Below are 15,427 nucleotides of genomic sequence, written 5' to 3'. Positions count from 1 at the left end.
CACCGCAAGCCTGTAAGCCAACATGCGTGTTTGTCTCTGAACCGGGTTCCACTGATGTACTCACTCTTACTTCTCTGTTTTCTTTTGCTATTTTTAAGTTACTCTCCCATACCGGATTTCATGTGTCCTTGTGAGACACTTTTCATAAACATCCTTGCGGAAATTAAATAAATTAAGCAGGCTGTCTTGAATTTCCAGCCTTCAGAGAAGAAGAATGCCCTCTCCAATGTCGTGCTCTGTCTTCAGAGCAATAAGCCACCTCTAGGTTACCTGCTTTCCGCTGTCCAAAGCCCTATGGGAGTCATGTTTCTGTGACTGGGACGGTGGGTGACGTGCTAGTTCCTTCCCATCAGGTGGTTAGGCGGTGGTGGAGGTGGTGTTCTAGAAAAAAATGCAGGTGAAAGGCAGACAGGACGTGTTTTCCCTGCTCTGACCATGGCCCGTGGTTACTAGGGAAGGGAGGTGGCGACCCAGGTCAACGTGAGCAGGTGCAGTGGGTGAGGGGACAGGGACAGGATGCCTGGAGTGCCAGGGAGGCATTAGTGCGAGAGGAATCAGGTGTGAGAGGAGTCGGGTGCCGGGTTGTGATTGGAGAGGCGAGAACAGCCCCCGAATCCAGGAAGGGCACCTGCTTCCGTGGGACGATCCTCGGAGAGGGACGCCCCACCCTGCCTGTGTTTGCCTTGCTCTGTGTGTTCAGCCCGCAGGCTCCGGAGGAGGGAGCAGAGGGCGCGGAGCCCGGCTCAGTGGACGGCCCAGCGCGGCGCAGCGGCAGCCGGAGACGAGGCACCCCGAGCAGGAGCAGCCCCAGGGGACACAGGGCACTGCCGACACGCCCGCCAGGGGCCCGACAGGTAACGGCTTCCCGATCAGGCTCGTTGTTTGTGGCACGTGGCGAAATATGGAAGGTGGGCATCAGAGAGGATGGACTGTGACCCCAGCTCTGCCACCGATTCGCGGTGTGGACTTGGGTACGAGTGGGCCTCAGTTTCACCGTCTGTGAAATGGATCCACAGACAGCCTTACCTAAGTGGGTTATAGAAGGAAACATGGCAACGTAGGCCGCGGCGGGTGGAAGCAGCAGAAAGAGCTCCAGTTGGCGTGGACCCGTTGAGAGCCATTACAAGTGTGAGACGTGGGGTAAAACACCAGCAGATGCAGGGGCGCCCCGGTGGCTCAGTGGTTGAGCGCCTGCCTTGGACCAGGGCGTGGCCCCGGGGTCGAGTCCCACGTCGGGCTCCCTGCATGGAGCCTGCTTCTCCCTCTGCCTGTCTCTGTCTCTCTGTCTCTCTCTGTGTCTCTCATGAATAACATTTTTTTCAAAAAATCAGCAGATGCAGGGGTATGCTATGTGGTGTAGGGACCACCGTCAGGACAAGAGTACCCCGTAGCAGAGCTGACTGTGAGTCAGTGCCAAAGGGCATGGTCCAAGGCAGTGGAGGAGACAGGGAGCGAGACTCCTTGCTGAATCTGGCTCTTTCGTCTTGTTTGACGTTCAAAACCATCCTTCGAGGTAGGTGCTGGATTCAAATCCGAGCTGCAGGACTCTAGAGGTTGGCATCGCCCTCTGAGACTCCTTCTGCCTCGAAGAGTCAAGGTGATTAGAGGGTGGGTGCCCTGGGGCCAGATGCCACCGGCTGGCTGGGTGCCCCGGGGCGGGTTGCTTCACCTCTCTGAGCTTCATTTCCTCGTCTGCAAAATGAGCCCGATCGTAGCGTCCAGATCCAAGCATACTTTGTGAGGGTTGAGACTAATGCGTGGGACACCCGTGCGCTTGATCAATACTAGCTCTTATTTCTACTGTCATCATCGTCTCTGTTTTACGATTCTGGAGACGAGGCGGGGCAGGAACTCCTTCTGGGTCTCACAGAATGGAACTGAGAGCCCATCCGTTCAGGATTTGAGTGACGTGAGCGAGGAACGCACAGGAGTGCAGAATTTAAGAGACACCAAGAAACCCAGTCGTCAAGATAAATTATACATATTTACTTGAGGGGGGCAGGTGGGGAGCCGGGGGGAGAGGGAGAGGGAATCTTCAGCAGACTCCACACCCAGCGTGTAGCCCGACATGGGACTCGATCTCACAACCCTGAGATCAGGACCTGAGCCGAAATCAATAGTTGGATGCTTAACCGACTGAGCCGCCCAAGATAAATTAGATTTTAGTCACTAAGTAAAAATTAGCAATATTTAAAAATTGAAAATTAATGCTGAAACATCCACAATGAACAAAATCACATGTTAAGTAAAGATAGGATCAGTAACAGCGTGATTGTGTTTTTTAAGATACTGTGTTAAAGGGCACCTGGGTGTCTCAGTGGTTGAGCATCTGCCTTTGGCTCAGGGCATGATCCCGGGGTCCTGGGATCAAGTCCCCCATCGGGCTCCCCACAGAGAGCCTGCTTCTCCCTCTGCCTGTGTCTCTGCCTCACTCTGTGTGTCTCTCATGAATAAATAAATAAAATCTGTTTTAAAAATCTAAATAAAATGTTGCGTTAAAATATATTATTCATCTTGAAAGCTTGAGCTTTCTGGCGCCCCCACCCCCTTAAATTTTACACGAGGGGCAAGTGCCTGGCTTACCCAGCATCTGTGGGGACCTGCTGGGACACCACTGGCTTCAGGCCTGGGGTACAGATGTCCTGCTTTGCCCCTAAACAAGCCAAGAGAGGGACGCACTAAAGACATTTTCTATTTAAGGGGGATTGAGGGTAACAAGCCAGAGTCCCGAGTCGTGGAGGATTCTGTTTTGCCCCAGATTTCTTAAACTCAGGAATGGCTGGTTGTCTTTCTACCACGAAGGCATGTGCTTCTGCAGAGCGAGCGGCCGGTGAGAGCCCAGCCTGGCTGGTTTCCCAGGACAGCAGATGCTCGCAGAGAGGGATGGGCCCGGCAGGCCCAGGGAGGGTCGGGGATCCGCTCCACACGGGCTCATGCGACCTGCTGGCGTGACACATTTGCTGATTGTCGCACTGTTGGCAGCTTCTCTCACCTCTGCCCCACACTGGGAATAGTTTAGGATGTGCCAGCCTGAGTCCCTGGAACCACATCCGACTCCCATCTCTGCCTCCTTACAGCTCTCTGATCTAGGGGGACGAGAGTTCCTCTTCTTCATGCATTTAACCATCAACGCCAATTAAAGACAAGCAGGACAAGCAAGGCACCTGTCCTCATGGGGTTTGCATTCTGGAGGTGAGGGGACTGCATCACTGAGCCTCAGTTTCTTTATCTGTGCAATAGGAGAATAATGGGGCGCTGTCAGGAAAAATAGGGGCAATGCAACCATAGCTCCTAGCCCCAGGGCCAGGACTACGGTGAAGCAAACAAGGCGCCTGGGGGCAAAATCCAGTGGGGAGGGGATGCTCATTCCCAAGTGCAGATTCTGGACCTGCCCAGACCTGAGAGGAATGCCTCCCCCTCGCATTTTGTACCTGGATGCCTCTCTGGCCTTACCCTAATCCTGACCCCGCCTGGCGCAGAGTCAGCCTTCAGATAGTGCCACCTGCTACCCTATTAGCATAAAGACATTTACTGTAACACTAAGAGCAGGATGGGAAGCTCTAAGCCTTCTAGACACATGACCGTTGGTACAAATGTAGCCGAGCGTTCCAGCAGCAAGACCTCAATGACCAAGCTTTCCTGAAATGCCAACGTGATTTTGATAAAGGCACCTCGTCCCCCCTGGGCCCACCCAGTCCTGTACTAGGGCGTGAGGCTTGGGGAGCACAGTGAAGGGCGGGTTTCAGTCCTCACATGCCCCCTTGTGCAGGAGGCAACCTGTGCCACCACACATGGCGGCCCTCAGAGTATCTTACCACTCCCAGTACCGCGCTGGAGGACGCAGGCAGATGCAGGATCATGGGACCTGGTGGGGCTGGGCTGGTCTCTTTACTCATTTTGACCCTGCCTTTGGAATTGGGGGGCAGAGGGCTTGTCCTGCCGGGTGTGCCAGATGGCTCTGTTGGCTTTGCCCTCAGCTGGGTGGTGAGGAGAAGCCACAGTTTGCCCACATTCCATCGCATCGGTCAAAGGTGTTTCTGCTTACTTGGTGACTAATTCTGTCACCATTCCACGATTCGAGAACCTCCCCCTTCTGTTTGACAGTCATTTAGCTCCTTGCTGGCAAGGCAGCTTCAGAAGTGCTTTCTCCAGGGCAGCTTGCCTCTTGCCTGGTGTTTAATCCATTCCCTGGAGGAGAGCTTGTTGGTAACCGCTAACTGCAAGGAGGCCACATGAACACCAGTCCTTGGTGTAAAAGAGGAGGAGTTCGAGGGCAGCTTCCGGGGTAACTAAGTCACCCACGGATCAGAACACCGAGCTAATGGGGTCATAACATTAATAAGAGAAATAAATAGCTTTGGGAAGGAAAAGGAACGTTTTCTCACCTGACTCCTGCCATGCCCTTGTGCTAAATCTTTGCACAAAGATGATTGCATTCCTCCCAAAGTGTGCATTGACTTTAGATCAGACCACACTCCTTGACAAGTTGTGATTTTAATTTCTTATTGCACAGATCTGCAATATTTTATATTCTAAGTTGTATTACATTATATATAAACAAAAAATAAAATAAAAGCATAAGTTACCTGGCAGAGGACATAGTAAAAGGTAGGAAATAGAAAGTTGAGGGGCGCCTGGGCGGCTCGGTCGGTTACGTGGTGGACTCTTGGTTTCGGCGCAGGTCGGGATCTCAGGGTCGCGAGTTGGAGCCCCACGCTGGGCCCCATGCTCAGCACCGTGTCTGCTTGAGACTCTTTCTCCCTCTCGCTCTGCCCCTCCCCTTGCTTGCTTGCTTTCTCTCTCTAAATAAAATAAGTACATAAAACCTTAAGAAAATGGAAAGTTGGGGATCCCTGGGTGGCTCTGTGGTTTAGCGCCTGCCTTTGGCCCAGGGCATGATCCTGGAGTCCCGGGATCGAGTCCCGCATCGGGCTTTCTGCGTGGAGCCTGCTTCTCCCTCTGCCTGTGTCTCTGCCTCTCTCTCTCTCCGTGTCTCTCATGAATGAATAAATAAAATCTTTAAAAAAAAATAAAAAATAAAAATAAAAATAAAAAAAAAAAAGAAAATGGAAAGTTGAGAGTTTGAACCAAGGTGCCAGGGGCTAAAGCCTGAGTTATGGACTCAGCAGCAGACAATCTGTATTAGTCAGCTCATGCCGCCACAACAAAAATGCCATAGACTGGGTGACTTAACAGATACTTATTTTCTCACAGTTCTGGAGCCTAGAAGTCCGTGATGAAGGTCTTGGCAGACTCTGATTCTGGTGGGACCTCCCTTCCTGGCTTTCCGGCTCTGCTGCCCTCTTGTGTGTCCTCACGTGGTAGAGAATGAGCTCTCCCAGTGACTCCTCCTCCAGAGACACTAATCCTATAAGACCGGGGCCCCACCCCACTAACCTCCTCTAACCTGGATTACTTCCTTAGAGATTTTTATCTCCAAATGCAGACTCAGTAGGAGTTAGGATTCTCTTCACTATGAGAGTTTGGAGGAGGGATCCCTGGGTGGCTCAGCGGTTTGGCGCCTGCCTTTGGCCCAGGGTGTGATCCTGGAGACCCGGGATCGAATCCCACATCAGGCTCCCGGTGCATGGAGCCTGCTTCTCCCTCTGCCTATGTCTCTGCCTCTCTCTCTCTCTGTGACTATCATAAATAAATAAAAAAAATAAAAATTAAAAAAAAAAGAAAAAAAAGAGAGTTTGGAGGAGGAAGTAGTTCAGTAGTTCAGGTAAGGAACATAGGCTCCCTGCATGCAGGCTCTGCATCTGTAAAATGGGATAATATCAATATGTGACTCGTGGAGTTCTTGTGAGGATGTGATATGTCAAAATAAGAAAGCACTCAGAGCAATATCCAGCAATGAGTCAACTCTGTAGAAATACTAGGTATCAGGGACGCCTGGATGGCCAGTGGTTGAGCGTCTGCCTTTGGCTCAGGTCATGATCCTGGGGCCCTGGGATAGCATCAGGCTTATTGCAGGGAGCCTGCTTCTCCCTCTGCCTCTCTCCGTGTGTCTCTTATGAATAAATAAATTTAAAAATCTTAAAAAAAAAGAAATGCTAAGTATTATTATTATGAAGGTACAGCACATTTTATTTGGCCTTTATAACAAGGGCTAATCCTTAGTGCTTGACTGCTGTACACCAGCCACTGGGCTAAGCACCGTGTGGACTGCATTATTTTTATCAGCACATGAGAGCGTTGAGGATGAACCTGTCAGGATCTTTCCTCTACCCTCATCCTTACAGGCCAGGAGCTGAAGCAAATGCAGACGGCTGGTGGGAGCCAGGACGTGAACCCAGGACAGAGTTTACTCTGTGTCACAACCAGGGACTAGTTCCTGCAGCCAGCTCCTCAGAAATGTAGGTCACTAGGGGATGCTACACCGTAAGCATGGGGAGGACACTATGAGTCCGGCCCCTAGAGCAGGGTCCCTCAACCTCCAGACTGGGGGCCGTCCTGTGGAGTGCAGGGTGTTCAGCAGCGTCCCTGGTCTCCACTCGCTGGGTGCCAGGAGCAGCGCCCCTGAGCTGTGACCATCAGGAATGTCTCCTGGAGGGCAATGCAGCCCCCTGCTCTAGAAACACTGCTCTCAAGTTATTGTAAGAAACAAAGAGAAGCATATTTCTAAAGAGAACAGATATTGGCTGGGGGGAGAGATAGAGAGAGAGAGAGAGAGATCGTGAGTGGGGCAGAAGGAGAGGGAGAGAGAGAATCTTAAGCAGACTCCACCGCCCAGTGCACAGCAGGACACGGGACTCGATCTCACAAGCCCGAGATCATGGCCGGAGCCCAAATCAAGAGTTGGACACTTAATTCACTGAGCCACCCAGGCGCCCCAAGAAAACATTTTGCCATAATAATGTAAGTCATCGACAAATACCACAAGATCCAAAATAGTTAATGTATAGTCCTAGAGAATTAGGGTGTACCGCTCTCTCTCCCACCTGTCGGGCGCTGGCTCCATGCCGGGCACACATCTCCCTCATTGAACCTTCCCCGCAGAACAGTGATGAGCAAGGGCTGCTGGGCAAGTGCCACAGCCTCTCTGTCCTCAGGTTCTCATCAGAAAATTGAGCGTCTAACCCAGAGGGCTGTTGCAGGGACCAGGGGAAGTCGAGGCACGCAGATCAGGAGTGCGCGGCCCAGAGACAACCCTCCAAGCCTGTTCGTCGTTGTCATCATTAGGAGCACTGGGGTTTGCCACAAGAAAAATGCAACCCGAGGGCCCAGTGCCTTGCCCAGAGCCTGGAGTGAGGCCTTTTTCTCAGGGGCAGGTGGGGGCGCCCAGACAAGCAGGAGAGAGAGATTGCTCCCAACTCCGGCAACCCTCTCCCTCTTCCCGTGGGGCCTGTGCCGCCTGGGAGGGTGAGCCTGGCTGGAGCACCCACTCCCAGGGAAGGACAGCCGGAGACCCAGGTTCCCCTGCGTTCACAGGCTAGGAGAACAGAGGACCCACAGAGTGCCCTGGCAGGGTTGGGGAGGTCGTCAGATGCCTGGGCTGAGGATGCTTTGTGGGGCCTGAAGGCGGAGGCCCTTCCTCCATCTGAGAATCTCGTGTTCTGTGTGTCGGGGTAGGCAGCATCTGGGGGAGGTCCCTGGCCCTGGGTGGGGGGCTCGTGCACCCCTAAAATATCCACAACAGCCACCCTGGCTGCCACAGAAATCGCTGGAGATCTTGCAAGTGTACGGGTGCCCTGGACCCCACCCTGGAGAATCTAAGGGATCCAGTCCAGCGGGGGCCCAGGCACAGGGATTTTAAATCCACCCCCCATCCCCCTTCTCCTGCGTCCACTGACTGCGGCCTCCGGGACAGGGCCGGAAGTGGAGAAGTCAAAGGACTTTCTATCTGAACCACCCCCTTGCAGAGGCTTGACCCTGTGTTCTCAAAATGCTAAGGCCTCAAACATGAGTCTAATTTCAAAAACAGGACGCCCCGCCATATGGCGTGGCTGGTGTTTAATGTCAGGATAGGTCATTAAAAATAAAACAACTAACACCATTGGTTCGCGAAAGAAAGGGCATCACCTTCAAACTTTGTTGTTGTTTTTCAAAATAAAAACTGGCTCTTTCAGATGAATACTGCTTCCTTGATGAAAATCTGATCCGATTAATTTTTCTCGTTTGTTGGACACCAGAAAAAACTCCATCACAGACAAGAAGTATTGTCTGAACCATCCTGAGATTCAGTTTTGCCATCCGTCAACTAGGGGTGAAGAGGCCCTGCTGCCCAGGGTCCCTGAGCTGGGTCCTAGGGAGATCAGCTCGTCCCCGTGTGCCCGGGGCTTTCCTGGTTTTAGCATGAAAGTCCTGCACCCCAAGCACCTTCTTTCCCAGGACAGCTGGGACAGATGCTCACCATCCCGGGGTCTTCCACATACGCCTGACCATGAGACTCCCCTGTGTATTTACTAAAAACACAGATCCAGGGCTCCACCCCGGCTTTTCGGTGGAAGAATGTTGGGAATCAGAGGTGGTGCCAAGTTCCTCAGCTGCTTCCCACTCTCAGGGAGCTTTGGGGGAAGCTGCTTGAAAATCTGCATGGGAATAAGGATGACACCCCTAATCATGGCTACCACTTGCTTTTTTTGTTTTGTTTTGGTATGGTTTAAAGATTTTTTTTATTTCTTCATGAGAGACACAGAGAGAGAGGCAGAGAGAGACACAGGCAGGGGGAGATGCAGGGCTCGATCCCAGGACCGCGGGATCACGACCTGAGCTAAAGGTAGACACTCCACCATTGAGCCACCCAGGTGCCCCATGGCTATCACCTGTACGGTGCCCACCATGTGCCTGGCCTTCTTCCCGGCACCTTGCACGTAGTAATTCATTTAATTCTTGCAATGACCTCTTAAAGGGGGGGGGGGGTGCTATTGTCATCTCCATTTTACAGAAGAGGAAACTGAGGCCCACTGAGGCTCGGTACCTTGCCCAGGGTCACTCACATCCTTGTCCTAATCGCCACGTGGCTCTCCACCCAGAGTGTTCAGCACTGGGCCCACACATGGCTAGCTCTCCCTCCCCAGCAGATGTGATTATCAGGATTATTTTCTTAGCTGTACCATCACGTGGGCATGGGAGGACTTGCCACGCTCGTGCCCACTTCTAACAGAAGATGTAAATGCTAAATGTGAAATCGCTCCCCTGGATTTCCCCAAACATTCTGACCTCGCCCTGTAGACCCAACGTACTCATTTCTGCTGATACTGACAATGGCCAATAGGTGGCAGGAACCTTTTGTTCTTGTCTCGCCGTAAATCCTGCTCTTCACAAAACCTGAAGGAGGAAGAGCAGGACCGATTTCACAACACCTATGTTACACCTGCTGGCGGGAAGCAATCCTAACTGAATCCAGGTTGTCCCTGCGAACAACGGGCAAATGCAGGGTCCTTCTTTCCATCCACTTGGCCCTGAGTTCGCCAAGAGGCTACGTCAAATGTGCAACATTCAGAAAAACAGAGCCCTGGCCTCACACTTCTTGCAGCCCAAAGATTTTTCATGACCTCAAACTTTTTTTTTAGGTAGCCCCCAAATTTCACTGAATCTGAACTGAATAAGGAGAGCTTGAAAAGTTTGCAGACCCCTTGGTGACTCCTTTTTCATTTTGTAGACAGCTGGATTCAGGTGGTGACGTAATCTCCCATGGGTCTTATCCTGGTGCGTGACCTTGGTCAAGGCATTTAACCTACTAACCTCAGTTTCCTCGTCTGTAACACTGTAAGAAAGATACTCCTGCCTTGCTGATTTGCTGCAAATCAATGAGTTTACTATAAGTAAAACCCTTTGGACAGTTTGTCAACTCACGGTACACCCTCAGCAATTATGTTGTTGTTGTCACGATGTTGTCCATCACTGTGGTTGGTAGAGTTGTCATCATTATTTTTACCTAGAGTATTTGGTAAAAATCCTGGTCAATTGGGGATCCCTGGGTGGCTCAGGGGTTTGGCGCCTGCCTTTGGCCCAGGGCACGATCCTGGAGTCCTGGGATCGAGTCCCACGTCGGGCTCCTGGCATGGAGCCTGCTTCTCCCTCCTCCTGTGTCTCTGCCTCTCTCTCTCTCTCTGTCTATCATAAATAAATAAATCTTTAAAAAAAAAAATCCTGGCCAGTCTTACTATGGCAACACTCTGTGCTGCCTTGATCCCCTTATTGGCAAACTAGGTGTATATTACTCAGGGTGATCTCTTGATAAACTTTCTGGAAAGGGCCAGTTAGTGAATATCTTAGGCTTTTTAGACCATATAGTCTCTGTGGAAACTATGTGGCTCTGCCTTGGTAGCGTGTGAGCAGCCCCATGCAGATAGGACATGAATGAATGGGCCTGGCTATCTTTCATTTTCTTCTACTTACAGGTTACATTTGGATTTCGTGTAATTTTCCTGTGTCACAATCTACGATTCCTCTTCTGATTGTTTCCCCCAACTCTTCATACACGTAAAGCCCGTGCTTAGCTCGCTGGCCACACTAATAGAGGCGACAGGCTGGATTTGTCCTACAGCTGCTGTTTGCACACCCCCGGGCTGTTGATGATTCCATGTTATATTCATAATGCCCCGTTTATAGATGGAAGTGGTGGTCTATAGTAAGCACACATGTCATGGATTTTATAAATAAGAACAATGGCAAAGTAACTAGTGTCTGGTATGTTTTAGGAAGTGCTCGGCTTTATTACCTGGTACGATTAGAAACCATATAAAATCCCCAGATTCTGTTATCTATCAAATTTCCCCCAAAGGAGCCAGGTGGTGAGATCTATGACTCTTTTTTGGCCTCTGAAATTTCTGATGACCCAGGGCATGAAACCTCATACTGTGGGCCAGAAGCCCATGGGAATCCTTGGAGGAGCATTGGCTGCTTTCAACCAGAAATCGAACGTCCTAGGTTTTATTCTGAAAGCTTCCAAAGCTGATGAGCCTGTGGCTCATCAAACATCCATTATGTGTGTGTGTAAAAAAGAAACTTTTAGGTCTCAGGGCAGCAGGTGTCTGGAGTGCCTGAGAGAGCCCTCCTTCTGGGACCAGGCGTCCTCTGGGTCAGCCCCTGACTCTGCCATTTTCTGGCTGTCTCTCCTGGGTGCGTTTTGGGGACTTCATTCTTTCCTTTCAAAGGCGAGGTGAGGGATCCCTGGGTGGCACAGCGGTTTGGCGCCTGCCTTTGGCCCAGGGCGCGATCCTGGAGACCCGGGGTCGAATCCCACGTCGGGCTCCCGGTGCATGGAGCCTGCTTCTCCCTCTGCCTGTGTCTCTGCCTCTCTCTCTCTCTCTCTCTCTCTCTTTCTGTGACTATCATAAATAAAAAGAAATAAAAATTTAAAAAAAAATCAAAGGGGAGGTGATAATATGCAGAACATTCCAGTAGTTAGGAGCCTGGGCAGCCTGTGTTTGAATCTTGCCTCTGCCATCATTAACTGGGTGACCTTTGGAAAGTAATTCAACCTCCGCTTCCTCCTATCCAGAAAGATGGTGAGAACACCCATTCCACGGGGGTGCTGCAGGGATCAGCTGAACAATACAGGGAGCGTGCTTGGGAAACAGTGCTGGGAACTGCGAACGTGCTAGATAATGGTTGACTTTCATCATTATCAATAAAACAAGGCTCTTAAGAGGCTTAGTAATGCCGTGGGCACCTGCCTAGCTCAGGGCCTGCTGGGTGAGGGCTAGTTTTGAATGATTATTTCCTCCCTCCACCCCACAACTAATAATCAGCACCTGATAAATGCAAACAGCACAGTGAGAACAGAAGATACAAAGATAAAGATAGTTCCTGGCCTCATGATGCTTACAATGTACTGGGGAAGGGACACAGAAGCTAAACGTTGTGTTTTGCCTTCCCGGTCTGCATCAATTGTTACTTCGTCCCAGAACCACCCTACCTAGCATGGCTGCCTCCTGCCCCCACTACCCTGGCCCCTGTTACGTTACCAATTTACTTTTGTTCATTGCATTGAACCCTATGTGTGTGGGCTTAATGAGCACCTAGATATTCCTAATAAGGAGCCAGACATTGTTCCTACTGTTTTATAAGCCTTACTCATTGAGTCCCCGTAGCAGGCCTGGGAGGCACAGAGAGCCTAGTTAACTCATGCAAGGACACACAGCAAGGAGAAGCAGAGAGAAGGGTCAAGGTCAGGTTGTCTTGCTCCAAGCTCTGTGTTCCTAACCACTGCACCATGCTGCCTTGAACTATCAGAAATGGCCTGACTTATGGGTTTATTGTCCTTTTATTGTCTACCCACCAGACTTTCAGTCTGTGAAGTCCTGTTGAACACACAGCCGCAACGCTCATGCCTGGCACGGCATGAGGTACAGAGTTGGTACTCAGTACCTATTTGTTGAATCAACAAATGAATGAAAACACAGCCAAATAAATATATAATTACAAGTAGCACTAAGTGCCATGAAAAATAAAAACTAACCAACCAACCAACCAAAAAACCAAAAAAAAAAAAAAAAAAGAAGAAGAAAAGAAAAGAAGGAAGGAAGGGGAAAAAAAAAGCCATTGCTATGAAGGATTTTAACAAGGGATCTAATTTGGTTTGATGATCACAGAATACTAAATATTATAAATATTATATTGATTATCCTCATTCTAAAGTCTCCTTGTTACAATAGCTGGGCAGGAGGGAAGGAAACGTTATCTATACTGAATATACCTTTCATGATGATAAATATTTCCTCTTAGCAGTTTGAAATCTGGGGCTGCATTTGACTTAAATTCTGCTGAATATATGAGTCCCAAATCTTTTTTCATCCCCCAAATATATATTAGCAATTGACCTAACTTGGGCTTGTGGCAATTACACCCACAGTAACTAGTCAGCTCTCTACACTTGACTTCATAAGCGGGAATAAGACTTCTGTTTGTCTTGGGGTTTAATTTCTCTCTCTCTTTTTCTCAATTACAGGAACAATGGGTAACGAAATGAGTGTCCCAAAAAGAGTTGAAGACCAAGAGAATGAATCAGAGACAGACGCTAACAAGGTAGTATAGTTATGGCCACTGGGTCATTAGCTACTAGTAGCTAGATTTGGCGATGACAGCAGGATCAATGGCCTGTTCGGTGCTAATCACACATTCATTACTGATGATGCACTGCTGTTCCCGTGGACTGTTCAGTTGCATTCAAACCTCCAGAATCCATCCAGGAGCTCATTAAAGATGCAAACACTAAGGCCCCCCCTCCCAAGACTTACTGAACCCAAAATTACAAGGCTGGGAGCCTGTGCAACCTATGTCTTTAAGGAACTCCAAGGTGCATCATATAGGGCCAGTTTGGTACCTGCTGTCAGGTGCTTCTCCGCTGTGGGTGATTTTTGCCTGCCTCCACCAGCGGACACTTGGCTAGAGACATTTTTTATTGGTCACAGCTCAGGGCTACCTATCTAGCCAGTGAAGTCCAGAGATGCTACTAATCAGAGCACAGGACAGCCCCCCACAACAGAGGATGGCCTGGCCCCCAATGTCACTAGTGCTGAGGATGGGAAACCCAATTTAGGTCAGTAGCTTGCAGCGTTGGCTACTTTGGGATCATCTGGGGGATTAAAATATTGTTGCCAGAATAGCACCCTAGATTGATTAAATCAGAATCTGAAAAAAAAAAAAAAAATCAGAATCTGTGTGTGGGAGTGAGGGCAGTCATCTGCATTTTCAGTGTAGCCAAGCTGGGGAACTATGAGTTCAGGAACCCTTATTTTAGGAGACTGCTCTGGAGGGCAGAGGCCGAGGACACTCAAACGCTGCTCTTTAGATCTTCTATGACCAAGTGGCAGAAAGCCTACATTTCTACCATCCAATGCTTCTGAAATCGACCCCATTTAAGACTGGGAAGCCCAGTTAAACATGGAAACTTCTGTAGGAGGCAGATAATACCTACGGACCAATATGGATCATATCATCGGAGAATTCCAGCTCAGAAGAGAAGGCTGGAGGTGAAGCAATGGGCTCTAGCGCCTGCATAGTGGGTGCCAAGCCCAACGGCTGAGCCCACCATCAGGCAGCTTTGCAAACTCCCATGGCCTGGCCCCACCTGACAGCAACCGAAACACAGCCTCTAGCTGGGGGCTCAGGCATCAGAGGTCCCTCAAGCTCCCAAGCGCCTTCTCCTAGGCTGGGAAACTTGGGCCTCCAGGGGCTCGGGTGGTGACATAAGTAAAGGAAGCAGGCTGGGTGGGGTCTTCCGGGGACGGGAGACCAAGGGTCCATTTGCAGATGGCTGGCTCTGGCCAACAGGTACCAACCATCCAGATGTTCCCAGTCTTGTTTCTCATTAGCAGCTGGAGAACAATGTTAATGAAATCTCCTGCTTTTCAAATATTGGCAACCGATTCCCAGAGAGACCTGAAAACAAAAACTCTGTGAGCCAAATAAATCCGATTGGCACGCCCAGGATGGCCCCCCAGGGATGGCAGGGGTGAGCTCGGGACCAAATGGTCACATAGGTTCGACGTTTCCTTGTGGTAATTGCTTGGGAGGGTTAATGACAGATTCAAGAATGCAGGCTGATTTTTAAACAATTATCAAAACGTAAAGAAAGGAAAAGTCTTCTGTGCTCCTCCCACCCCCACCCCAGGAGTCCCACCTGCAGGAGCTGCCATTCAGATTTGAGTTTTCTCTCCGTGCCCCTATTAACATATATTACACCACTGATAGGATTAGCAAAATACGATACCCCGCGCAGCGTACTTAGCACATAATCAATATTCAATTAGTGTCAACTATCGGTGATATAATGTAGATGGTCTTATTACTAAAATAGCATTAGGTAACATATGTTCTGGTAACATTTCTCTTTCTGTGTGAGTATATGCATCCGGACGCACACACACACATGAAAGCTTTTTAAATTTCTGCAGCAAATGACAGTTATAGAAGCAATCAGGGCAGGGGCCTAAAATCAGAAAAAGGTCCCAACAGTGAGGATGGAGGGAGAGGGTGTGGAGCAGAAGGAAAGCAACAGTGAACTTCCTGTGTTTGCCAAGTTTGTTGACCAAAGGCCGGGCTGGGGGCAGCGCCGGGTGTGTGGGGACCGGACGGTGGCGGGAGTGGCAGGCGGGGGACCTCACGGGGCTGGGGATCAGCGTGTTGGATTCTCGTTCCCCACGGATTCGAGTGTCCCTGTTAGCCCGGGCGTCCCCCTTTGTGTGATGGGGTCCATTCTGCCTGCACTTGTGGGGCCCCCTGAGATGAATGCCTTAGTTTCTCTAGGGCACAATGGGAAGCTGGGTAGTTTCTAGAAACACAGCCTTTAAGTTTAATTTGGTGATGATGCACCTGCAGCCTCGAGGTCCTTCTTTGAGTTCTGAGTTTCCCGAAACCCTTGGCCGCTGATGCCCCCTGATCTGTTCCAGGTGGCATCTGAGAACAAGTGTGGTCAAAATGGGACGCCGGTGATCCTATCGACCCACGACATTACATTCTATGATGAAGGTCA

At 50.1% G+C, this 15,427-nt stretch overlaps 1 protein-coding gene across 5 annotated transcripts in view; it reads left to right on the top strand.

The window, feature by feature from the left end:
• The first annotated feature begins 498 nt into the window (after positions 1-498).
• The window catches only part of BCAS1 (brain enriched myelin associated protein 1), a 97,622-nt gene continuing 82,693 nt past the window's right edge, over positions 499-15,427 (top strand). Inside the window, exons 1-3 of one of the 5 annotated variants that reach the window (XM_038572627.1) lie at positions 499-854; positions 12,902-12,978; positions 15,345-15,423. In XM_038572627.1, the coding sequence (XP_038428555.1) occupies positions 12,907-12,978; positions 15,345-15,423 (151 nt within the window). In that variant the 5' untranslated portion in view covers positions 499-854; positions 12,902-12,906. The remainder of the gene's footprint in view (positions 855-12,901; positions 12,979-15,344; positions 15,424-15,427) is intronic. The other 4 variants (XM_038572625.1, XM_038572626.1, XM_038572629.1 and 1 more) reach the window with 4 other exon arrangements.

The sequence above is a fragment of the Canis lupus genome, chromosome 24 (genome assembly GCF_011100685.1).
Source record: "Canis lupus familiaris isolate Mischka breed German Shepherd chromosome 24, alternate assembly UU_Cfam_GSD_1.0, whole genome shotgun sequence".
NCBI lineage: Eukaryota > Metazoa > Chordata > Mammalia > Carnivora > Canidae > Canis > Canis lupus.
Note: the sequence above shows the minus strand (reverse complement) of the source record. Positions and strands in the feature narration are given on the sequence as shown.